The 24,967-nt window shown below is 39.9% G+C and overlaps 2 protein-coding genes across 2 annotated transcripts in view; both read left to right on the forward strand.

Moving 5' to 3' along the window:
- Positions 1 to 12,407, forward strand: part of tead1a (TEA domain family member 1a) — a 22,136-nt gene extending 9,729 nt beyond the window's left edge. Inside the window, exons 4-11 of the mRNA XM_069686925.1 lie at positions 588 to 719; positions 853 to 902; positions 1,704 to 1,765; positions 2,557 to 2,684; positions 4,154 to 4,327; positions 6,762 to 6,902; positions 7,587 to 7,739; positions 7,845 to 12,407. Of these exons, the coding sequence (XP_069543026.1) occupies positions 588 to 719; positions 853 to 902; positions 1,704 to 1,765; positions 2,557 to 2,684; positions 4,154 to 4,327; positions 6,762 to 6,902; positions 7,587 to 7,739; positions 7,845 to 7,958 (954 nt within the window). The 3' untranslated portion in view covers positions 7,959 to 12,407. The remainder of the gene's footprint in view (positions 1 to 587; positions 720 to 852; positions 903 to 1,703; positions 1,766 to 2,556; positions 2,685 to 4,153; positions 4,328 to 6,761; positions 6,903 to 7,586; positions 7,740 to 7,844) is intronic.
- Positions 12,408 to 16,788: 4,381 nt separating this feature from the next.
- On the forward strand, positions 16,789 to 18,225 carry rassf10a (Ras association domain family member 10a). Its single transcript, XM_069687125.1, has one exon. It carries the CDS (start codon positions 16,789 to 16,791, stop codon positions 18,223 to 18,225), a length of 1,437 nt encoding a protein of 478 aa, XP_069543226.1.
- The last annotated feature ends 6,742 nt before the right edge of the window (positions 18,226 to 24,967 follow it).

The following is a 24,967-nucleotide window of genomic DNA, read 5'->3' on the forward strand; positions in this document are numbered from 1 at the left end:
GAATGTTATCAAACCCATCTGGTTCCTGATATTTTATATGAAAATCCAGCAAGATTCACATCTCATTGCCTCCTATGATACTATCACCGCCTCTAGAAAGATAGGTTTTCTCTCAGTGACAATAAACTGATGTTGCTATGACTTCCCCCATGGCCCATAAGTCAGAAAGCTACACCCAAACTTAAACATGCATAGAGGAAGATATTATATTCCCTAAATCCCTAAGAACAGGTGATTTGGACATTAGCACACATGGTTGCACACTAATTGGTGTTGGATTTAGCAGATAATTAGAAGAGATTCCAAGGTCAAAGTCTTTAATCCAGTGTTTGCCAGGTGAGCCAGATCCAGCAGGAACCTCTTGGCATCTCAAAGTTAATTACTAAAGCATTTTCTCATGTCTGCCTGAGAGCTCTGACTGTCAAGGCTGTTAACAAGAGAATGAACATTATTTTGTAAAATAGTCAACTAAGTCCTGTTTTCATAGCTGTAAAGAAAGTTGGGATTGTATAGGGCCAGCTGTGAACGGAAGTGTACTTATTATGATGATCATGAAGTTAATTATCTGTGTATTTGTTTCTTTGCAGGACCAAAATGCCAAGGAGAAGGCTCTGCAGAGCATCTCTTCCATGTCCTCCGCTCAGATCGTCTCAGCAACAGCCATACACAGCAAGCTCCTGCCTGGAATAGTACGGGCCAGCTTCCCTAGCAATGCACAGGTAACACACGCACGCACGCACGCACGCACGCACGCACACTCTGTATTAACTATTTTCAAATAAATACACGAAACACAACAATGGAGTAATTGTCCAGTCCAGGGTATTAATGTGTGTGTGTGCTTATTTCCAGTTATGGCAGGGCATGATTCCTGGAGGACAGTCCAGCTCCACCACAGAAGAGTAAGCCCCACTCACCTTACACACCCTCATGTAACTTAATCACAGAATTTCAGCTTTGAACTGTGACATTGCTTTGATATGGGGCTCATTGGCCTATATGACTTATAATGACTGGTTGTGTCAGCAAACTAAATTCTATTCATCTAAAAAACAGCTACTTGCAATGTCCTGGTAACCAATGAGCTAGATAGTGAACGATTTTGATTTCACTTGTTGTTATGTGTGCATACAGTATGTAAAGAAAACATTTGTCGATGAGTACGTCGATGATAAGCTTCAGCTGATTTATAGGCTTGTGTGTGTACATTCATCCATCTCAGGTGATATTAAGAAAACCATAGATGTGGTTTTTCCTGACTCACATGGTTTATGTTTGGAATGTTTTTTTTTCTTCATTTGGGCAAGTATTTTATTGTTTATTTATTTATTTATTACTGAATATTGCATACAATATGCAAAGTTTCAACATCTATACACTTGAATTCTAAGAGCTGCTGACCTGCTCTTTCTGTAGCTCACATTAGTTCTGTTCACATGGATCGTGGGGATCATGTGTTTAAAGTTCACTGCCAGGTGCTGTTACATGACTATGTGATGATGACGATAATGGAAGTAAATGGGGCTGGTATAGCTTTTACTGAACTCAGAGGCACTCTTGACCTCTGTGCTCCTGCTACTCTTCACACAAGACATGGAACAGAATTCTTTGCGTCACAATGTGACTGGCCCTACTGTGTCTCTTCTTCTTTCAGCCTTTTCAATACTCTCCTGTCTGTCTGTTTGTGTCTCTGTTTGTCTTAGTATCAAGCCGTTCTCTCAGCAAGCCTACTCTGTGCAGACTGCAGGGACCACCACAATCTCAGGTGAGCTTGACCACGGTGCAATTATCTCCTTTCTGTAAAGCAAATAGGCGGTTCTCTCTCCTGCCATTAGGCCACTGGCTCTCTACAGGGTAGTTTATCACTCTGTCTGGGCCCCTGGGTCTCTCCCGTGCACCCCTGTGTTTGTCTGTGGGAAGGTAAAAAAAGTGTTTGACCTTTTTGACATTACTTATGATGAATGACTTACTTCAGTATCTTCAGTTCAACCTTAGATTAAATATTTTTTTGTATAGAAATAAGACTAAATTGCAAATGCTAAATGCAGATAAGGGGGTCAATAAGGGAAAAAAATGTCTACTTGCCAAATGGCTCACAGTGTGTAATCCAGCCATCTGACTAAATGAAAAATGGATAAACAAAAAGCTACTTGAGCATGTCATTTAACTCCCCTTATGGATATTTCATCGTGAATTTTTAACAATTCATTAAGACTCCTGAGGGTTAGTTAATTTTACTCAAGCCAAGTGATGGCTGTCAGTTACAATAGCACAGAACTAACAAGAGGAGAGTGGCTTCTATGCGTGCAGTGTATGAGCTTTCACTGTGTCCTGCTCATTGTTACCACTTTACTCCTACTTTTGTTAACTGCCAGTCAGTGCTGCACCCTCACCTCAGTCAAGCTTTGTCCATGGGACTCCAGTAATGGCAAAAATTTTACACATTTATAGCAAAGAGTAATGCTAGTATTACTGCTAACCCTGTTAAATAGCATGATTGTACATGATGGCAGTGGTGAAGTGGGGTTAAACAGACTGCGTTTGTGTGTTGTCAAGGCTACGAGCCTCCCACTGCAGCCCAAACACACAGAGAGCCTGCGTGGCAGGGTCGCTCCATCGGCACCACCAAACTACGACTGGTGGACTTTTCGTCGTTCCTGGAGACACAGAGGGACCAGGAGGCAGTGAGTACAGCACACATATACACAAACACCCCCCCCTCCAACACACACACAGAGCCCCAGTCTGCAATAAGCTCTACCTATTGTCCCATAAACAGAGATGACAGATAACCCCACTGCAGAGAACAGCATTAAAGCCCTTGTGTGTATCCTAGTAAGAATAACCTTTGTAAAGCTCTATCTCTCTGTCTGCTCAGCCTATCTGTCATCCTGCCACACTATGGACTCACTATCATTTTTCTACCTCGGGCTCACAGACAGCTGGCATTCATCTTGTTGCTTTCTGTTTAGACAGTAAAAACCTCGATCTGTTCTATGTTGACTTTTAAACACTCACAAGGTGCCACGTTACCTTTATGATTTTGCATTGCTGTAATGAGGGCCTCGCTGATATAAACATTTCATCGCAATGAAATCAATCTCAGATCCCATTGGCTATAGTCTCAGACAATATAGCCTCTGGGGACACCAGTGAACGTGCCGGGCGGTAAGCGTTAAATGACTTCCTGTCAAGACATCCTTTTCCGCGTGCTGCATTGTTACAGAAAGAGAAACCGCTTTCTTGTGATTTACTTGTTATTAACGAGTCTGAGTCTGAAATTTAAACATCATGATGTAGATTTGTAAGAAGTAAAAAGTCAAGCTTTGTCAGGTCTGTCCTCAAGAGGAGAAGAAAACTCACGCTGATGGGAGACAGGATGGCATTACAGCGGATTACGTTCCACCTGCTTTTGCTCTACTCACAGACTGTTTTTCCTGCATACGCCGCAGCCTGCTGATATGTTATTGGTCAATATTACTCAGACTAAAAGAGTAGTTCAAACGGAAACCAGAACACTTGCCTTCCCAGAAATCCACATCCCTGCCTACAGATTCAACTATGTAGACCATTCTACGATGTAGAATCTGTAAATAGAGATTACAATGAAATCAATAAGGTTAAATAAATGATAAGCAAACACAAAGGCAACTACAGTTGGACACATGTCAATTGTGAAAGACAATCAGAAATCATTTTTATTTTTTATTAGTGGAAAAACATGTAAACCAAAAGCATATATATGTGTTTCCCCAGCATCGCATGAGTGTAAATGTGCATAGCTTGATATAGAAGAGCAAAAGATACAAACCAATCATTGCTCTATTTAAAAAAAAACCTGTCTCCAAATTCCCACTATTTGGTGAAAAACCTCACAGGGCACCTTTCATTTCTGAGATCTGGGACAATGCTCATGTTTTTTGCTTTGTAGGAAAAGAGTCTATTTGTTTAAGATGGCCAAAGTTCATGAATTATTATCTTATTATTAAGATAAATGTTTCAAATACAGATCATAGTCCCAAAAACATCCATAAATGTCAACTATGTCAGTTTTTCTTTTGTGTCTGTTTAACCCATGGTGAGATCACCTGTTTTCAATCTGACTACATTTACTTTCCCTCTACACCTAATTCAACTGTGTTCCCCCCCTCAGTACAACAAGCACCTGTTTGTGCACATCAGCCAGAGCAGTCCGAGCTATAGCGACCCCCTGCTGGAGTGTGTGGACATCAGGCAGATCTACGACAAGTTCCCGGAGAAGAAGGGCGGCCTTAAGGAGCTGTTCGGCAAGGGACCGCAAAACGCTTTCTACCTAATCAAGTTCTGGGTGAGCATACAAACACTTTACAACTTCATGCTCACATGATGTTTTGTTTTTCATTTAATTTGTCAAATATAACAGTGCCGTGAATAAACTAAGGCACCAGACTGTGTCTAAAAATGTCTACTTTCCAAAATACTGGCTTTCATACTTTGGTCAACTTTTTTTTGCAATTCTTTTGGCCATGAATAAAAAGGGTAAGCATGTAGCCTATTATTTTTTTCCTGTATTTTTCCACCCAGTGCCATGTCTTTGTCTGTAATTGTGTGTGTGTGTGTGTGTGTGTGTGTGTGTGTGTGTGTGTGTGTGTGTGTGTGTGTGTGTGTGTGTGTGTGTGTTCTGTCTTTCCACCTGGGATATGGAGGTGGTGGTTTGATGAAAGCACCATCGCTTTGTTTGAACAGCTGCTCACCTCCTGACTCACAGGTTGCTCTGTCTTCACCTATGTGCGTGTGCGACTTTACTGTTCTTTCTAAGGGCTGCAGTAGGCCACAGGACTTTAAAAACTAGCAACAGAATGCATCAAACATCTGGTAACTATTTTCCAATGGACAAACTCAGGCGGACAAAGTGATTTTTTAACAGTTCCATAAAAAGCAAAGACTTGTGCATAGGCTGAAAAGAATGTCAGACCACTTTCAGACTGGTTCTCATCTCATATAATAATCATCAATATTGGTCTGGGACTTAATTCCTAATTTCAATTGTATAGAATATAACTTTTCTTTGTTTCAGACCAGCCCTATCTCTCACTTTCACTTAAAGTTGAAAAGTTTAAAGACCTTCAGGATGAGAACTTACCAATGTGCTTTTGGAGTACATAACACCTTCTCAATTAACCCTGGCTGGGGTTGCTGGACTGTAACTTTTGTAATGAGCATGACAAAACTGCCTATATATTACTCATTATTATATCATCAGATGTGCTATTTTAAGATTTTTTAAATGTAACCTGTAATCCCACATAATAAAGACTCAGCTTTTAATTAATGTCATTTGCCTTGAAAATAACCCTGGACTTAAATACTCCTGCAGGTAGTTACTTATTTGGACAGGAATCAGTTGTAGCTAATGTTAAAGCAGACAAACAATTACTTACACTTCCTCTTTTGTTTTGGTTTGGAAAGCTTAAAAAAGACATCACCCTCTAAAAATGACAGCAATATTTATACCGCTGCAGAAATCCAAAGCTTGATAGGCCTGTAATGCTTATTTAATCTTGCTATGCTATAATCACTATTTAGCAAACAGTTGATAATCAAAGCATTGGACAGAATGAACTGAATATAGCTGCGAAGCCATCACAAGTAGAATCATGCAGGAGGACAGAGGTTCAGTGTAAAATAAACGTAAGAGTGATGTGCTTAAAGCATAAAAAGACCCCCCCCTATGAATTTCATTACAAAGCTCTGTGATCTACCACAATGGATCATGTTTTTTGGTAATCTACTACTACTACATAGAGCCGATTCAGTGTGTGTGTGTGTGTGTGTGTGTGTGTGTGTGTGTGTGTGTGTGTGTGTGTGTGTTTGAGCATGCAATCTCAGCCCTAAGACACATTGCTCCTTAGAGAACTTATTACAAATAGTACACACCCTTCTCCACTTCTCTCGGCCTGTCATCCAGGTGCAGCATGTTCTCACCGCACTGATTAAACGACTGCAGTAACACAAGGTTACAGAAAAATATTGTTTTTGTCTCACAGTATCTTCCAGAATTTTTAGACAGTAAAGTAGTTTGCTGTAGTATATTTATATATATTTGCAAAAATTGTATTAAATGTTTAATTGACTGCACTTCTATAGTGGTTTTCTAGTCATCAGACCACTCAAAGTCATTCAAACAGCGATGGCAGAGACTGCTATGCGAAGTGCCAATCTGCCCATCAGGTTCTAACTAACCACATTTACACACAGTCACACAAAATGATGGCACTTTTTGGGAGCAATTTGGGGCACAGTGTCTTGCCCAAAGACACTTTGACATCAAGACGGCAGCAGCTGAGGATCGAACCGCCAAAGTTTCTTGAAAATTAAATATAAACAAATCTGCTGCAGAGGTTTGGCTAAATTAGCCAGTTCACCCAAATTACAAATAATCAGATGCCTCCTTACCAATACAATAAAAGGGAACTGAATCGTGTAGCTGAAAAAATATTTTAACCCTGTCAAACTTGTGCTGTGCAGGCAGACAGTTTGTTTTCTATTCTGGAAATTCAGTTTTACCAACAACTAGGATTCATCTGAGGAAACAAAAACAGTGCAATTACAATATGGAGGAACTATTTATTTTCAAACCTCTCTCATCAACATGCTACAGATGAAGTTTGAGCATGGTATGTCACTGAGCTACCAGCAGAGGGCACTGTTTTCATGTTTTCTGGGTGTGTACATGGACCTCATTATTGGTGGTAATATTTTTTTCTCTGTGTTATTTTAAGGCGGACTTGAATCACAACTTGCAGGATGACCCTGCGGCCTTCTACGGTGTCACCAGCCAATATGAGAGCTCAGAGAACATGACCATCACCTGCTCCACAAAGGTCTGCTCCTTTGGCAAGCAGGTGGTCGAGAAAGTGGAGGTGAGGACGTATTCAGATTGTTATGGTGCACTCTGGTTTTACTGGTATTCCAGCATTTTTTCAATGACATTAATGTCTGTTGTATTTTGTCACTGAAATCAAATGATACAGAATCAAATCTGTAACAAAAACCAATGTCATTGAAGCTTTTTATACTTACAGAAAGTGGTTTGTTTGTATCTTGTTTTTTAATCGGGCAGAATGAGTCATATTTGTCAATAGCTGTTGTAAATGCACCATCAAAAGTAGGCACCTCCTTCCCGGATCAACAAGCTAGAGAGAGAGCAGCTTTGGTCAAGCAAACTCGACAGTGAGGGAGCGACATTACCGGGAACTAAGCAGTCATTCAGAGAAGCATCATGTTCAAATGGTTGTTATATTTTGAAGCACAAATATACATGTCTACACCTTAGCACACTACTGCCATTGTGAGTCCGGCCGTAGCCGCTTCATTGTGTGCTGTTATTGGCTTGAGGCACTGTTGCCCAAATGTTGGCATCCAGAAAATCATGGACACAGCTTTCCAGAACCAGGAAGAGAATGTGCACCTTATTTCACAGGATATGCTAATGCATATTAAACCAATCAACAGCGTGTACTGTAAGATTAGTGGAGTCCCTGCTTCAATGGCCATTTATTACATGTTATTAAGTTCAATGGTAACTGTTTCTCTCCCTTTCTCAGACGGAATACGCACGGTTTGAAAATGGACGCTTTGTCTACAGAATCAGTCGCTCTCCGATGTGTGAATACATGATCAACTTCATCCACAAGCTCAAACACCTGCCTGAAAAGTACATGATGAACAGTGTGCTGGAGAACTTCACTATTCTGTTGGTGAGGACACTATGTGTGCTATACTATGATTCATTTCTGTCTGTAAAAAACATATTTAACCCCATTTTTATTTGTGTGTGCATGTGTATGTGTGTGTGTCTCTAGGTTGTGAGCAACAGAGACACTCAGGAGACCCTGCTTTGTATGGCGTGTGTGTTCGAGGTGTCCAACAATGAGCATGGAGCACAGCACCACATCTATCGACTCGTCAAAGAATAACACACTTACTTACACACACACACACAAACACACACGTATGGCCTTTGCTTGGTGATTTATGGTAACATTGGAGGTAAAATGTCTAAAAACTACATTCTACAATAGTCTTTTCCACCCCCCAAACAACCTGACTCACTGAGGAAGAAATGTGGCTGCATTTTTACTGCTGCTCACAATACACCACAGTACAGTAATTCTGTAATCTTTAATAAGCATCAAATATGATACAGTAGGCTGCAGAATCCTCCCCAATAGAAGCATTTTAACTCATCAATATTAACTGCAACCTGAATATCAGATGCTCATAAGCTGTTAAAAAAAAAAAAGCACTGTGGCAGTGCAGCCATAGAGACACATCAGAATCAGGCTGGGTGGTTTTCCAGCATCCTGACTCTGATATCACCAGGAGGTTTAACAACTCCTCCTAATTGGTGTCTCCTCCTCTTGGAGAGGATGGACATTAAACTGGTATTACTGTCATGTGCTTTGGGGAAACTCAACCCAGGAGAAAAAAACAATCTTACATGTTTCTCTCCCTTGACAAAAGTGTGTGTTATCTGCCAAGATACTGTTGGACACTGAAGGTCAGACCCTGTGTATCCTCAATAACCAGAGAAGTAAATAACACTACTGCATTATCCTATAGTACAGTAAAAGGGTTGTTTTGTACAGATAGAATCTGCAAAATTGTGTGAGCTGCATTCTTGCACAAAAAAGAGGCTTGTTCCAAAGAAAAGAAATAAAATTTGTACCTTTTGTATGTTTTCTTTGACAAAAAAGAATAGCTTCTAAATTTTTCGAAATTGTTTATTGATAGTAGCATATAGACTATATTTTAATTCCTGGAACACTATCTAAAATGAATGTAATAAGATAGTATAAATGAAATTTAACAATTCAGGTACCGTTTTTGTGCAACAGGGGACTCCTCATTAAGATTTTAGTATAAATTAGCCTGTTAACCTTTAGTCCTTAAGATGTCAGTCCTGGCTCACTGGGCATTACTGAAAGCACTAGTACCTGTGACAAATGTTTTCTGCTTCCTGTGACTGCTCCAAAATAAAAGCCACTCCTTGTTAAGTTAGTGTAATGCATTTAATCGAGTCAGCAGCAGAAGGAGTGTTGGGTTAGAATTAGAAGTAACTTAATGCAGCTCTGATTCAGGTATAGGACAGTGAACATTTAACAGTTGATACTGGTGACATTGAGTTACAAACAATAACACCATATAAAATCCATGAATCGTGTCACGTGAGGCAATCTGAATATTGTGTGGGACCAGCAGACACTGATAACCAAAACTACCAAGCTGAGAGGTCATAACAGGCTACATATATTGAAGGCTGTTTATTATTGAAGACAATAATAAACAATAATAAACACTGAAAATCACAAGGACTATTCTTAAAAATATGAAATGTATATTGTGGTCAGTTCAATGGGAGGCACTGTGACTCTTTAAAACTAAACAACCAGTTCACTCATGCTGTCAAAAGGAAGGAAACGTTTCAAACTGTTAAAACAAGCCATTGATTTTTCTGAGCTGTTTCCCTTTACAAATAAGACTTTGCTTCAATATTCTATTACCAGCTAACTTGAGCTTTAACATATCGATACTATCAAATGTGTTCAAGCCTGAAATGTTATCATGTCCGTATGTAATCTAAATATTGCCCTGAGCAGAATCCTTGCAACTTGTTTTCCGTTTCAGGACCGCTGATTCAGTGCTTGTTTTTCACTTGAAAAGACTAAAGACACATTTCCTTTAATCAGTCCTGGACTGGCTTCTTCCAGTTAGATGATATAATGTCAGAATTAAAGTTATTTATGAATTAAAAACCAAAAAATGTTGAATTGTATTGTAGCAGGTGATGTTATGGTGGTTTATCTGTATCGTGCTCTAAAGCATGAAGTGCCTTTGGTAGCTGTAGAAATTTTTAATCTGTTTCACCTGATAATTTGATGTTGAAGGTAGTGTCTTAAAGGATTTAGGGAATATAAAGAATGCTTAATGAAATCACATCCTCCATTTCTCGGTCTGAGGGCTAATGATCTAAATTCCATATTTAATGGTTCTTACTTGTTATTTGCAGACAGCCAGAATTAAATCATTTTAGAAAATCGAAAAGTATTTTATTTCCCACAGGACAATATTGGGACGAATTCTTGTTCACTTGGTATCTTATGGCAGAAACCACATGTATTTGTGTTAATGTATGAGTGACAGATCCATGAAGAAAAAGCTTGCCCACTAGCTGTTATCTGGTAATGAAATGCAACTTTGACTTGTAACCACCAAATCTAATTTGCATATCTTCACGTCCCTGCTGTAAAATAATTTCAAATGAATTAAACCTTGGCTTAGCATAGCTTAAAGAGCAGAAACGGGGGAAGTTGGAAAAGCTGTTTCCCCCCTTTCCAAAGGTAACAAAATCCCCCTACCAACAATCTTAAACTCACAGATGAGCATGTTTTATCTGCACAATAAACAGAATGTTAAGCCAACAAGTAGTGATTTACAAAAAGTTACTTATAAATTAGTAAGAAATAGTCCCTCATCTAAACTTTTTTTCCGCTCTGGTTTTGAATTAAACAAACAATACAAATGTGTTTAGTGACCTTTAGAGGCTCTGATAGGTGAAGCTAGCTGTTTACCCCTATTTCCGCTCATGCAAAGCTAAGCTAATCAACTACAGACATGAGAGTGGTATTGATCTTCTCTTGGCAAGAAGGTGAATACGTGTATTTCACATGTTGAACTCTTTCTTTAAAGCTGAATAGAAAATAGTATAAGACTTCCATATGAGAAAACCTGGTCTTATCCAACATCTATTTATTTAAATCAAAATTAGCCAGATAAGTCTGTAAACCTGCCTCTCAGAACAGACCCCGGGCCTCCTTGTAGGTTGTTGTTAGTGTTAAAGACTCCTGACTGACTCACTATGTGCTCAATGAACACTGAAATTATGAGCACTGAGAATTGTAACATTTAAGAATACAATATGCTGATAAAGACTCACAGTGCTATGTTTCCTGTGTGCGCATCTGTAATGCTATGTGGCATTGAGAGAAAACTTTGTGTTCAGGGCAACTTTTCTCATCCCAAATGAACTGACTTTAATTACCAGTGGCCAGCTGTTAAATATTAGGTCTTTTCGAGTAATAACTCATATCTGACTGATGTGGAAGGACCATAACAGTACTGCAGAAAAAATGTACATTGTCCAAAAAACAACATATTTTGATATTATTTGCCTAAATACTCCGATGGGTGTCTCTCAAAGCTACCTGTCCTACAAAACACAATCCTTTTAACACATGGGTAAATCATAATACCCTGCCTCAAACCTTTCCACATGTTTGTCTCACTCTTGAGTAGTTTGTTGTTTGCAGGCAGACTACTAGACCTTCAATGCAGAGTTCAAACATGTAACATGACCAGTACATGATAACCTAACAAACTTAGAGGGGCTGAGTTTGCAATAATGACCCTCATTCAGGACATCATCTACAACCTGCGTACCAAAGACAGCAATCATGCATGAGATACAGTAGGACGGGGTTTAAACAAAAGAAAACATAACAAACTTCTCCAAACATGATGTTCAAGGAAAGAGACTATCAACCTATAACACCTGTAGCTATACTGTTAAAGCACCAATGTAAGTCAAAAGATTAAAGACGAAAATATCTTAATGGACACATTTATTAATCAGGTTCAAACATAGGATTTTAAACTCCCATTTCCACATTCAAACATTTTAATTTGACCTTGTTAAATATGGACAACTCTTATCATCTTGGTTGGTAGATTGTAAAGGCCCTGTATGAGAACGTCCTAAAAGCCTGTTGAACTTAACAAGGATTTGACTGTAGGGCTTTTCTGTTCAATGTGTACTCATTATAATCAAATGGAGAAAGTGCTCAAACTAATAAGATTCACACAAAGAACAGTGTCTACTGTTGCTGAAAGGAAAAGGTTCAAAAAGTTTTAACCTGATGGGTTTCTGAATCATTGTTGTCTGTGTTGTTATCGTCGTCTCGTATGTGAAAGCTGGATATTTATCTTCTGTTCTGAACCACGTGTGGCACAGATACTTTGTCTGTAATCAATTCCAAAATGGCCTTGACTCTTTCTGCACCGGTGCATATGCAGCGCACCTGTGAGTGCACTGAGGGGTTTTGATAAGGTGCTTTGTATAAAGATGACAATACCGTTTATTACAGATGTTGTGTATATCTTTGATATTCTAATGTTGATCCTATTTTGCAAAGAAAAGAGTACATTTAGGAAAATCCAGAGCTAGTAATGTGTGTCTATTGGTACTGCACAGGGTCTGATCTTTATTTGGTAACTTTTCCCCCCTCATTGCTAAAAGTATGTTAGATATTTTCTAGCTTTGTAGAGACTTTGTATGCATATGCTATTCAGTTTAAATAAATGGTCAGTTCCACACTGTGCTCTTGGGTTTTGTCTTTACTCATTTGTCCACATTAAAAATAATTTCAAGAGGCTGAACTCTGAATAAATTATTAGTCAGCTGAGAAAATATTTTATTTGTTGTGATAAAAATCTAAAGACTGTTACTACATGAATTGGGTTCCATGATTACAACAGAGGATCTACAGGACTGTGCAAAGTCCAAGCCACTGATTAAGACGTGCCTAAAAAATACTGTGTGGATGATAGATGAAATTCTATTTCCCAAGTCATTGCCAGTAAAATACTCTCTTTAGCCAAGCAAATAAACTCCTGTCACACAAACACCAGTTTCAACGGTCACAGCGCTGTCAGTATTCAAGTCAATTCAAATAGTTAGGACTTCAATCACAACATAAGTAATCTCATTAGACTTAACATAAAGAGCAGGTTTAGACTGCATATTGTTTACAGCAAGACGGCAAGTAGAGTTCATTTTAAGGAGAACCTGGCCCTTTAAACAGAACCTGCTTCATATGGATGGCTGTCTGCCTTGACCAGTTGGGTTAAGAGAGAAAGAGAGAGACAACTCTATTGATAGAAATATGAATGCTATTGTTGAATAACAACTAATAGGAACTTAAATATGACCGTTAATAAAAAACTATATAAATGTTTTTCAAAAAAGTTATAATGTATATAGCTATTATAATAATAACAGAATGGAAACCAATGTTTTTAACAACAGCTGAGATCCGCAAAATAATGTTGCGTTCAAGAGCGTCTCATATCATGGTTCCTATACTGTTTGTTTATAATGACTGCATTCCGGACTTACAGTCACTTACACTTACATGGCAGTAGTGAGTGTGCTATTCTTGCCCTGCAATTCAAACCATGTCTTTTGTTTTTGAACTTACAAAACACAAGAGGAGTTTTTGGCAGAGTGCAGCTGCCAACTTAAGGTTGCACGAAAGCTCAGTCCTCCCTCTGACCAAATTTCTCTTCATAGTTAAGCCTCAGTTTTACCCCTCTGTGTATGTAAAGATAACAGGGGAGTCACATCTGTAAGCTAAATTTGGGCATTGGTGTCATGATACAAGTCAAACTACACTGAAGATGAATGTGTTGCTTAATGATGTGCGTCATTATGACACCAGCAGGTTATTGAAAATATCTGGCTTTCTTTTTAAAAGGTTCTGACAGTTGACTCAAATATTTTTAATTCGAGGAGTTACACTATGAGTCCAAGGCTTAACATATTTAAGAGTTATATATTTCATTATAGAGGCAGTGTTTTCCATTTTAACCACCAAGGATTTTTTACAGTAAATACATCCTTTTACTTTTGAACCGTTTGTAAAGTAAAGAAGTAATCCATGTGAGAAATGCTCTGTTTAGAGACTAATGCCACTCATTTTTATGTTTTTGCCAAAGCAACGGTGAAAAACTGTGATATCACTTTTATTTTTAATATATTTTGTCATTAATGCTGTGCAACAGGCCAACGTTACTCCAACAGTGTAGTCTTCTATATAAACACCAGAGGGAGCCATGCTCAAAGAATTCAACCCACAGCTCTTCCAAAGCTCTGTATTTCTCTTAATGGCAGAGTAGGTATGTCACTTTCAAACAAATATTTGCAAAATGTGTGTGTATTAACAATTCATATAATGGGACTATTAGGCTATTACTCTGAATAATCTAATGGATTACACCTTTACATAACAATAAATAGTGTTTTCTCTTTGGAAGAAATATTAGGGCTGAACTTGACTTATTGACGAGCATATTGTTCTAATCATACCTCAGTGCAGATGACTGATGATTTCCTTTGTGTTTTAACCATCAGATGGAAAGAAATGTTTCATAACTGGGCTGACATAACACTTTATTTTTCAACTACCAATGAAACTGTGATTTTTATTTAACAATGCCACTTTTTGACAGAATGTTTGGCTTAGACTTGCTTTGTGGTCACAATTAATGCTGTAAATACCAAATCCTTGAAACGAGTAATAGTAAGTCAGCAGGTCAGACAGATGTGACCACCTCACAGGAAATGGGATCAAAGATTAAAAAAAAAAACCCCACACATTCTGTTATTATCTCACATCCCCCACATAGCACTGACAATCCTTTGTCCAAATGTAGTGGGTGCACATGATGTGGTGCGTAATGGGTTTGTGTCTGGATACATGCATGTGCAGTGTTCAAATTCCCAGATGGTTTCAAGCAGTTATTTTACCAACAAACCAAGCTTGATGCATCACTGAGCTATAAACAGACTAATGGTGGCTGGTGAGGATGAACACTTGCCATTAATGTAATACTCAAACACACACAAACAGAGAGAGAGAGAGAGAAAGCGAGAGAGACACACCAAAGCGCTCTTAATGCAGATAAATCGGTTTATAAGAGTCAGCGACCATATTCTGGCCTGAAATAGTTGAAAGAGCAGATTATGGGGTCAGACACTATAAGACAACCCCGCAGGGTGTAATAGACGGATTTCCTTCTGCTTTATGCTCAATCCAGCTGAGCTTCATCACACTGAAGCATTCAGCTGTATGGGGATTATAAAGATGGAACAGTGCAACAATGCACACTGCAGTGTAACACTGCTGAGTAAGAGCTTCGTTTGTGTTTTAGCTTTAGTCTGGGGTTCTTCTTGGCTTGTAACCTGGACGCATAAGTTCTAGTTTGTACTGACATCATCAAAAATATATCAAATTGATAAATCCACTCATCACAGAACTTGCAGAAAAGAAAAATGTGCAAATAAAATCAAACACAAAGATAATTCAGAAACTCAGGGGAGAAAGTATAAAGATCGAAAAAGCAACAGCTATATTATGTGAGTTACAATCTTATTATGGCAGGTACACGGTCCTGTGATCCTGCACAACAGAGCTATTTTATACATTTGTGTAAGAGTGATGGGGATCTGTATGTAGACACAATTGTCTGCCAATGTAACATTTGCTATTTCGATAGGAGATTTGTATTTCTGTTTTGTCTGTGCTCTTCTCACTGGATTTGCCAACAGGATTTTAATTAAGATGAGAATTCAAGATGACAGCTGCAGGGTTGTTTGCTCATGTTTCCTAGACGCTTGCTTCTGATTAATATTAAATGTTAATGAGATATAGTGAAGATCTTTTTAGAGGGCTTTAAGTAACAATGTAAAAATAAATAATAACCGTAGAGATGCTTTGGCAAAATTGCTCATGAAGCTGTAATGCCAATAAGACGTTCTGATATTAAGTAAATATACAGAATTGTCATCAAAAAAATGCCCAAATTCAACTTCAACTTTATTGTGCCCCTCAAGAGGCAATTGGTTTTGCAGCAGAAAAGTACAGTAATACATAAGAACATAACTGTACTGTGAAGTGGGGGGTAAGCTGTTTATGAAGCACCCTTATATCCAGACCATTTTGTAACTTTTATGTTAGACAATTGGGGTGGAGTACATAGTACAAATTACGCCAATGAAATATGAATGGGAATAAAAGGTTAATGCTCAATGGAAGTTTAGGTGCCTTAAGACATTTACATGTCACCATACTTTTACCAATATAGCTGTAAACTACATCTCAGTTCAGTCGACACAAATCCAGTCACTGATCTCAAAGGCGCACCAGATCATGCCATCTCGAAATATATGAGTGTGTAGATATTATAAACAGAAGCTGGCAGATTTGACGTAACTGATCAGATAAACATGGACTTCCAAACTCTGCAAACAAAACAGTGTCATTCAGTGTAAAATGAAGCTGTTAGCAGCACTCAGACTTTAAATTTAGACTCAACCGAGACTGAATGTTGTTACTCTCTCAGTCCAGGTTTCTCTGTGTAGCAGAGAAGCAGTAGTGAGAGTGTTTTCGTGTGTGACGGAGAGAGGGGGGGGGGGGGGGGGGGCGTGTCCCAGCCGTGTCAGCACCCTCCTGTTTTGTCCCACACTTCGCAGACTCAGAGCAGCCTGTCCACACACAAGGACGCACCTCTTCCGTCCTCTCTCGGCGCGCAGAGCTGAGATCGATCTGCCGGGGAGCTAGGAATGAGGTCCCGGTCCGCAGCTCGGGAACAGACCGCTGAAAATATAAATGGATATATTTCTTTATGAAGATATCTCTGGCCATTCAAGACGCACAATGTTACATGTCGGGACTTCTGGTCGTATTTCAAGTGGGAACTGATAGGAAACGTCGGGAGCGCAGCAACTCTTTATGGATAAATGTTTTGCTGCAGTTCATCTTAATTGTCTCAGTGAAGTTTTATGTTGATATTGATTAAGTTATAAATATAAAGACTGTTTCAATCCCCTACTTTCTCAGTTGCCACAAATAGAGTGACAAGAAGAGGATACGTTTTTGAAACTTTTTTTCTTTCGGAGTTGAGCCGGAGATGGAGCCGGAGGAGGGGAAAATCTCGGTGTGGGTCTGCCGGGAGGAAAAGCTGGTATCTGGGCTGACGAAGAGAACTACCTGCGCTGATGTGGTCAGAGTCTTGCTGGAGGACCAAAACCTGCAGCAGGGCGCCTCGGCTGCGATGCTGTCCGGCTGTCCGCAGTCCTACTGTGTTGTGGAGAAATGGAGAGGCTTCGAAAGGATTTTACCGAACAAGACCAAAATCCTCCGGCTGTGGAGCGCCTGGGGGGACGAGCAGGAGAACGTCCGCTTCGTCCTAGTGAAGAACGAGGCCTCACTGCCCAACAACGGGCCGCGCAGCGCCGAGGCCCGTGTGGTCCCGAGCCGGGAGAGCGGTGGTCCTGGCGGGGGACTCAAGGGCACGGCCAGGACCTGCTGGACTGCCGCGGCCGCTGCCGCTACCCTGTCCCAGGAGAAACAAAGACGCATAGTCAGGAAGGCTTTCAGGAAGTTGGATAAGATGAACAAAAAGAAAGAGCAGACTGTTTCTAAAGACAAGGGCTCTGTGGAGAAGATGGAGACGCTGGTTCACCTGGTAATCTCCCAGGACCACACCATCCGCCAGCAGATCCAGAGGATCAAGGAGCTGGACCGGGAGATCGAACGATACGAGGCCAAAGTGCACTTCGATCGCATTAAGAGACACGGGGTGAACTATGTGCAGGACACATACATGGTGGACTCCTCCTCGGAGGCTCCCGCTTCTTCGGACTGTAAGCGCAAAGCGGAGCGACACGACGCGCGTAGCACAGCGGAGGCGCTCGCGCAGTTCGAGGAGTACGCACGCCAGTGTGAGGAGGTAGTGAGGCTGCAGGAGGAGCTGACGGAGCGCGAGGCGCTCGTGGAGTGTATCACAGGGGAGATCCAAGAGGAGCTCAACCGACGGTGGATGAAGAGACGGCGGGAGGAGAGAGAAGCGGAGGCTGCTAAGGACACAGACAGCGCCGCGGAGGAGATGTGTCTGACCTCATCTACTGATCCCGCAAGGGACACAGATGTGGGAAGTTTGTCTGAGAACGAGCTTGCTCTGGAGGAGGAGAGGATCAAAACGCAGTTGGACACCAGTCTCTACATCGGCCTGCGGCTAAAGACAGATCTGGACGCCATTAGAGGGGACTTGGACCTGAGTCTGGCACTCTGGGAGACCAAGGAGAGTGAACTTCTGGACCTACTGGCCAAAGTTGAGACCATTGAGATAGAGCAGGTGAACAGTAAACTGACTGACGATGGTAAGGCAGAGCTGGGAGCAGTGAGTGCTGAGGCAGAGGCAGCGGAAAAGAACAGTGGCTGGGTGGAGCAGGCCAGAGGTTTGTCCAAGGCCTGCAATACAAACGATGAGGACTCAGACACAGGCTTGAGCTCCATGCACAGCCAGGACTCTGACAACCCACCTGTGTGTGAGTCACTTGTATAGACTCCTTTGATTTGGATTTATTTTGAACTTTTATGCAATTCAAAGCCACAAACTCAGGGGCAGAAACCAGTGTTGGCAATACTTGGAGATGTTCTTCCCCAAACAAAATGCACCTCAGTACGTACACTGCAATTCTATAGCAATAATTCCTGTATGTAGTTGCACAATAAGCTAGCAGGGACAGCATGCTTACAGATGTTTGATAGGCAAAGGATCTCCGTAGCTGACCTTTGACCTCTATGAGGAGGGTCAACAATTGCCCGTTAATAAGAAATAGCTGTAAGTTTTACAATAAGCCAAGTGTGATGTGTAGTCTTCCACAAGAAATTAAGAGCTTGCTCTGTAAGGATACTGTCTGACTTTTTGACTAAAGTGACTAAAAGATAAGGCGAGTGTTTCACACACTGAGTAGGCCTTATGGCCTTTAACAGAAAAGGCCATGAAGATGTAAACCTTAATGCACCCTAAAGTAGCCTGCAGTAATGTCAGCTTCAAACATGTTTCACCAGCTCTATTAATTAAACAAACAGGAAAAGATGAAAGATTCAGTAAATTACAAACTGCACATTTTTTTTATTGGAGTTGAAACATTGAATCTTATTCTGCCTGCTTGGCAGAGTAAACCACATTTTCCTCAGTATGATACAGTATAAAATATCTGTATTGAAAGCACAAAAGTTCTATTTAATTGACAATAAATAGATCCATCATCCTCTTTTGGGCACTTGTTTAAAGGCTAACTCCAGCATGGAGAGTATTTCACTTCTATTAATGTGGGAGACTCAGAGGCAGATATAAAAAAGATGTTTTGGACTGAAGCCAGAGACCGAGATATCCTGATTTAAAGTTCCTAGAATGGGTTAAGCTGCTTACACACAGGATCCTACATTTCCTATAATGCAACATGTGCCCCCTTTCTTTTAACTCCAGACTTCTAATTTGTAGGGCCAGGGCTTTAGACAAACATTAGATAACCATAATGACATCATCAGGATTATCTAAAACTTTAGAGTGCTCCCTCCAGACCAACACAAGATATTATACAACTATTTTCACAGGCTGAGTAGTACTCCTCGTGACACTGTAGCTGAAATTCATGTGTGAAGTGTGTGGAGTGCTGTTTAAATGTTGGTATTGATTATTATCATGGCATTAGTTCGGCTGTTCAAAAGCAGGTGGCTTGTTTCCCCGACATGCATCTCTCTCTGTCAGCAGACAAGAAAAGTGGTGTCTCTCTCTATCTCAAGTTAAGAAATGGTTTCCACACACACACAGAAGACAAACGTGAGCCTGCAAATGAAATTTCTACATTGTGGTAGACTGTAGTTCTGATTATTTGTTTCTTATTAAATGTGTGCTAACATTATGAAAACAGGGAGTCACATGAAGAATTTACATCAGCAGTTAAAGGTTTTTGACCTCCTGACTTTCCATGTTTAACTCAATCAGTGAGGCAGTTATTCTTATTTGTAGTTAACATCAGTGTAACAAAAATGTAACATTGTTACTGGGCCTATACATTTTAGTCCACCTGGGAGTCTAGATTGGATTTTAAAATGCTTTTGGGAGAAATGAGCCCCTTTATTAATCCCACAGTTCCTGCATCTCTAAACGCTGTGACATTAAAAGTCACTATTTTAAGCCTTAGATCACTTTAAACACCCAAAAAAAAGTTGCTGCAAAGCAGTATTAATGCTTCCTAGCATACGTCTCTAGGAACTGCATAGACTATGAGCAACGGAAAACGAAACTGAAGCTACTTAATTTGAGATCAGCTTTCAACTAACTAACTGTGTATTTTCTAAGCTGTTGTGATGTCTAATCTAACATGTTTGACTTTGTCTTACTGTAAAATTATTATTAAAAAGATTAAATATATTGTAACAGATGGGACTGATGATACTGTTTCTGTGGAGTTAGGTGTTTGCTGTATCCAAACACCAAATGACCTGTTTGTAGCTAATTATATCATTTGATTGGGGACATTTTGGGCTTCTAAGTCAGACATTCAGCCTGATTTGTCTAGATACATGGCTCTAGATCAGCAACTGTGATGCTGCAGCTAGAAAACTCATATGCATCGTGGCTGCATCGTGGCAGCAGTCAGCACATTATTGCAAATGACTGTTAGTATTGAAATAAACAGCAAAACCTTCTTGGCCTGTTGTGCAGGTTTTTTCAGCATCTCAGCAGCTCAGTGTTTTCACTTCACTTTACTTTCTCAGTAAAGAGATGCCCTCCCCCACACAATCTTTTCCACAAACAGGTTTGCGTTTCATGTATACATTTGAATTTTCTTACCTCCAGGTCTCTGCTTGACAGAAAAAATTGTGTGTGTGTGTGTGTGTGTGTAATTGTGAGTACTGTTATTGTAAATTACAACTCCTTTTTTCTTGTCATACTCACCATGCATTTTTCTGTTTAATCGCTACTTCCTGATCACTCTCGCATGAAGCTTTGCATTAATTATGACAGGATGAAACAGAGACCTGAATGTACAGAACAAAGCTCTACATCTCAAGTTACCTTTTAGAAACACATACCTGCACCTTCACACGTTCCTCAGGTGGTGTCTTAAAGGGACGGTTCATGCAGGTCACATATTTTCTCACTCCTTTTGCTGTATAACAATGCAGATTGTTTTATTTGCATTTATCGATGTTATCAAAGCCAGATGATAAAAGACAGAGGCCACAGTGAACAGTTTCCAGGGGTAGTTTTACAGCAAGTCATGTGGATTATCGAGAGTAATGGTGTTGTTTCACTCACCTCAATTGTATCAGGCTAGGAAAAGTGTACATTCTATAATTATACACAAATGCTGATTATTTTACAGACTGATTCTAGTGTGTTTAGACTATATATGCTTAAACATAGTCCCATTCCTCTAGCAATTTTCGGTAATTACAGAAGTTGTCTTAATTGTTGCACAGAGCCTTCACATCAGATCTGGAGGATACTGTGTTAAATCTGAGTTAATTCTACACTTCTCTTCACCACTGCAAATGTGCCACATAACACACACTTGTCGGGGGAATCATTTCTTCATCTTATGAGCAGCTCCGGTAACACTTGCCCCATGCAAGTAGGGCTTATGAATTCCTCTATGACAACCCAACGATGAATAATTTCTCAAATTGTCTAAATAACTGTCAAGTCAAGTTTACTTCTCTCAGCCCGACTCGGAGAATCCTAGGTTTTTCTCCTACCAAAGGTTATCATTTGTGCCTGCTTTCATTGTTACGCAGTGCATCTCTCTGCCTCATGCTGGTGTTCTGACCTACGTCTGGCATGTACACTATTATCTACAGAGACTGTGTCTACAGAATAAGCCTTATATCTACATCCACAGGGGAAATTATCTTATGAGTACAGAGGAAAATGTTTACCTTACGCTGCAAGCAGTATGACCATCAAGGGGGAAATTCCTAAAATGTGCATGTGTGTAAGAAGAGAAACACAAAGGTAACACGCAGGTATTCTCTTGAAAGATGCAGTAAGAACTTGAAAGTTAAAGTTGTCAAAGTGTGATTAATAAATTGAGTTAAAATCCTGAGATAAATTATGCCAATCAAAGTGTATAAACTGAAAGAAGATGAGAGTAGAAGTGTAAGCACTGAAATCAGTAGAAGTTAATAGTGTGGGAAGATGGAAGTAGAGTTTGTTCTAGAAGAGCTGAGGATTGTTTTTCTCAGTGGTAAGGATCTGACACTGGAAGGGTTTGAAAGGAGTTAAGGTTGCACTTTAAGTTTCTGTTGAAGTACTTTTTGAAGTGTTAGCACTTAAAGAAGCACTGTAATAAACTCAAGCCACTTTATGCTTATAAACCAAAAAAGAATCTAAGCTGCAGTGATTGTTAGGCTGTTCAAAGTCATGAACACACACACTCGCTCACTGAAAATGTTACACACACAGGAAACTCAAACATCGGCTCAAGCAGACATAACAAAGACTTTAAACTAGGATGTTAGCATGGTAAAGTCTGTTTAATGACTGGTTCAACTGATTCAGAAAGATGGGTTCTCACATACAGCTCCTCTGGGTAATGTCCGAGTACGTTTAGGAATGCAGTGCATGTGTGAAAGGGCTTTAGTTAAAGAGTAAGAGATTAAAGCAGTTGAAATGTTTACCCAACAGGGCTCGAGGGTTATGAGCATCAACAGGGGAATTCCAGGGAAGTGTGTGTTGGAAAAAAAATGCAAATAGGAGTATTATGATATTCCTAAAGATGCCATACTAATACTGAAATTGTATATATACAATTTCAGTATTAGTAACCCTGGGAAAAACACAAACTATGAAGACATGGACATGTATCTATCTAAATATGTTTTGTTTGGCTTCAGCAGCATCAGAGCAAAAGCCAAAGTGGACATCCAGCATGGACTGATTCAAAGTGTTACGTGGTCATGATAGGTAAGAAGTTTTCCATGAGGGACCATCTTGGAGCTCCGTCGACTGTCAGCCAGCTGATCTCTGTCTCATGTAAATGTGTCACTCTATATGCCTGCTGTCAGCTGATACCGTCCATTTCATTCCTGCACTGACTGTTTTTAAAGCAGCCCAGGTTCTTGTTCACGGTTTGTTGAATTTATCACTCGCTAGTGCGTTCAGATGGTTTTTTTTCCCTGACTGAAAGTTTGAGTGATTCAAGCTGGCAGGTGACACATACTTTCTGTTGTGTCTTCAGTGGCAGATTGTGGTTACACTGTCAGGTCATTTGATATCAATAGGATACACATTCTTCTCTCCTCTTTCCTTCTTTCTGCTCTCTACCGTCATCTTCTTCTTGGGATCAGTAACATATGTCAAAATGACCATCAGAGAAATATTTTGGGGGATGTAGTTATTTTCCCTTTTCACAAGAGTATGGTGAGAAAGTAGAAATCCCGTGCTATATCTACCAACAACTCTCAAGCTTAATAAGGGACACAGTGTCTTGTTTGTATAACTTGTATCTTGCATCCTGATACGGTATCTTGTAAATGATACTTGCACACACAAAAAAATGCTTACTTCTTGCTAATTATAGAAGCAGCAGCAGGTGAAATGATGGTTGAGCTTAAATATAACATGAAAAATGCGAGTAATTAATTAGAAAAAGTAATTACGATTAATTACTTTTGCCATTATTTATGACTTTTTATTTACACCTCTTCCATAATCGTTCAATAATCGTATAATTATTGTAAAAGACTTTGTGAAGCCTCTTTCAACATAGGGTCTATTAATTAGTCAGTGTTCATCCTTCTGGCATCAAAAGTAGCCTCAGCGGGGCGCTGGTTTGGCTCAGTCGGTAGAGCAGGCGCCCCATGTACAGAGGCTACAGTCCTCGACGCACTGATCGCAGGTTTTGACTCCCGGTCTGCCGATCATTTGGTGCATGTCATCCCCCTCTCTGCTCCCCGTGTTTCCTGTCTCTCTTCAGCTGTCCTAATAAAGGCAATAAGCCAAATAAATAATCTTAAAAAGAAAAAAGAAGTAGCCTCAGCCATGAGCACTGTTTTTGACCTTTGTACAGTGGTGACAACATTAATGCTTTGGGAAATTTTCTGGACAAATTGTGCAAATACGTTGTGTATGATACAGATTTTTCATTGTTATGAACTGTAATCATTTAATAAAAATCGTATGGAAAAAAACCCACATAAAGTTTTCAAACCAAAAAAACCTACTTTACCCACTGAAAGCCAGCTTAGTGCTTGAAAGAACATGCAGTATGAGACCATTACTGATTTTACTCCAATTGAAATTTGTGAAGTGTGTGTGTGTGTGTGTGTGTGTGTGTGTGTGTGTGTGTGTGTGTGTGTGTGTGTGTGTGTGTGTGTGTGTGTGTGTGTGTGTGACAGTGTGACAGAGAGAGAGAGAGAAAAAGAGAGAGAGAGACATGAACAGAGACAATCAAAGATCAAGAGACAGGAGGATATCAAAAGTTAGGTTATGCAATCTTGTTAGAGTAATTCTTCATGTGTGTGTGTCTGTGTGTGGAAACCCCTGGTGTTGCGTTTGGCAGAAGAAGAGTGAGTTGGTATAAGGGCCAGTTAGCAGCAGATGCTCACATCTTTTTCCCCAAAACCACCTCAGTTTATATAACCAGACCTTGAAACACATGCTGCAGGGGAGCATGTGTGTGTGTGTGTGTGTGTGTGTGTGTGTGTGTGTGTGTGTGTTTGAATATCGGTTGAGAGGTAATAAGTCTAATACTGTTTTTCACTTGCAAAGAACCATAGTCCCTGCTTTGGAGGAACAGGATCTAAAAGTTGTACTTGGGATGTTATTCTACACCAACTCCAATAAACATCAGGTTGTTATCGCTACGTGTCAGCTCTGTGATTGACTGTCCACCTGTCCACGGTGTACCCTGCCTCTCACCCAGTGACGGCTGGGATTGGCACCAACCTCCCACCAGCCTCCAATGAAAAGCAGTATAGTTGATGGATGTCCTTTTATATATTCAACCACAACCAAAAGCTGTTCAAGTGTTGAAACTATTTCAGGAGAATAGATACATCTACAGCCATAAGATCATCTACGGGAATGTTTTCAACATTCTGATACCAATCTCATGACTGTATGCACAATATAAAGCTACAGCCAGCAGCTGGTAATAGTTAAATGGTTCAGTAATAAAAAACATCATTCTGCAGGTTATTATTTTTTAGTTTTGCCATGTTTTTTTGCATCAGTGAGTTTTTATTGCTTTTTGAACATATACTGTACATTCAGTGAAAGATTTAGTTCA

Source organism: Semicossyphus pulcher, unplaced genomic scaffold, assembly GCF_022749685.1.
Source record: "Semicossyphus pulcher isolate SPU_LCO1_2020_fin unplaced genomic scaffold, fSemPul1.0.p SCAF_8, whole genome shotgun sequence".
NCBI lineage: Eukaryota > Metazoa > Chordata > Actinopteri > Labriformes > Labridae > Semicossyphus > Semicossyphus pulcher.

What these genes read in the sequence shown, in the direction of transcription:
- rassf10a (XM_069687125.1), top strand. Translation starts at nt 16,789, where the DNA reads ATGGAGCCGGAGGAGGGGAAAATCTCGGTGTGGGTCTGCCGGGAGGAA.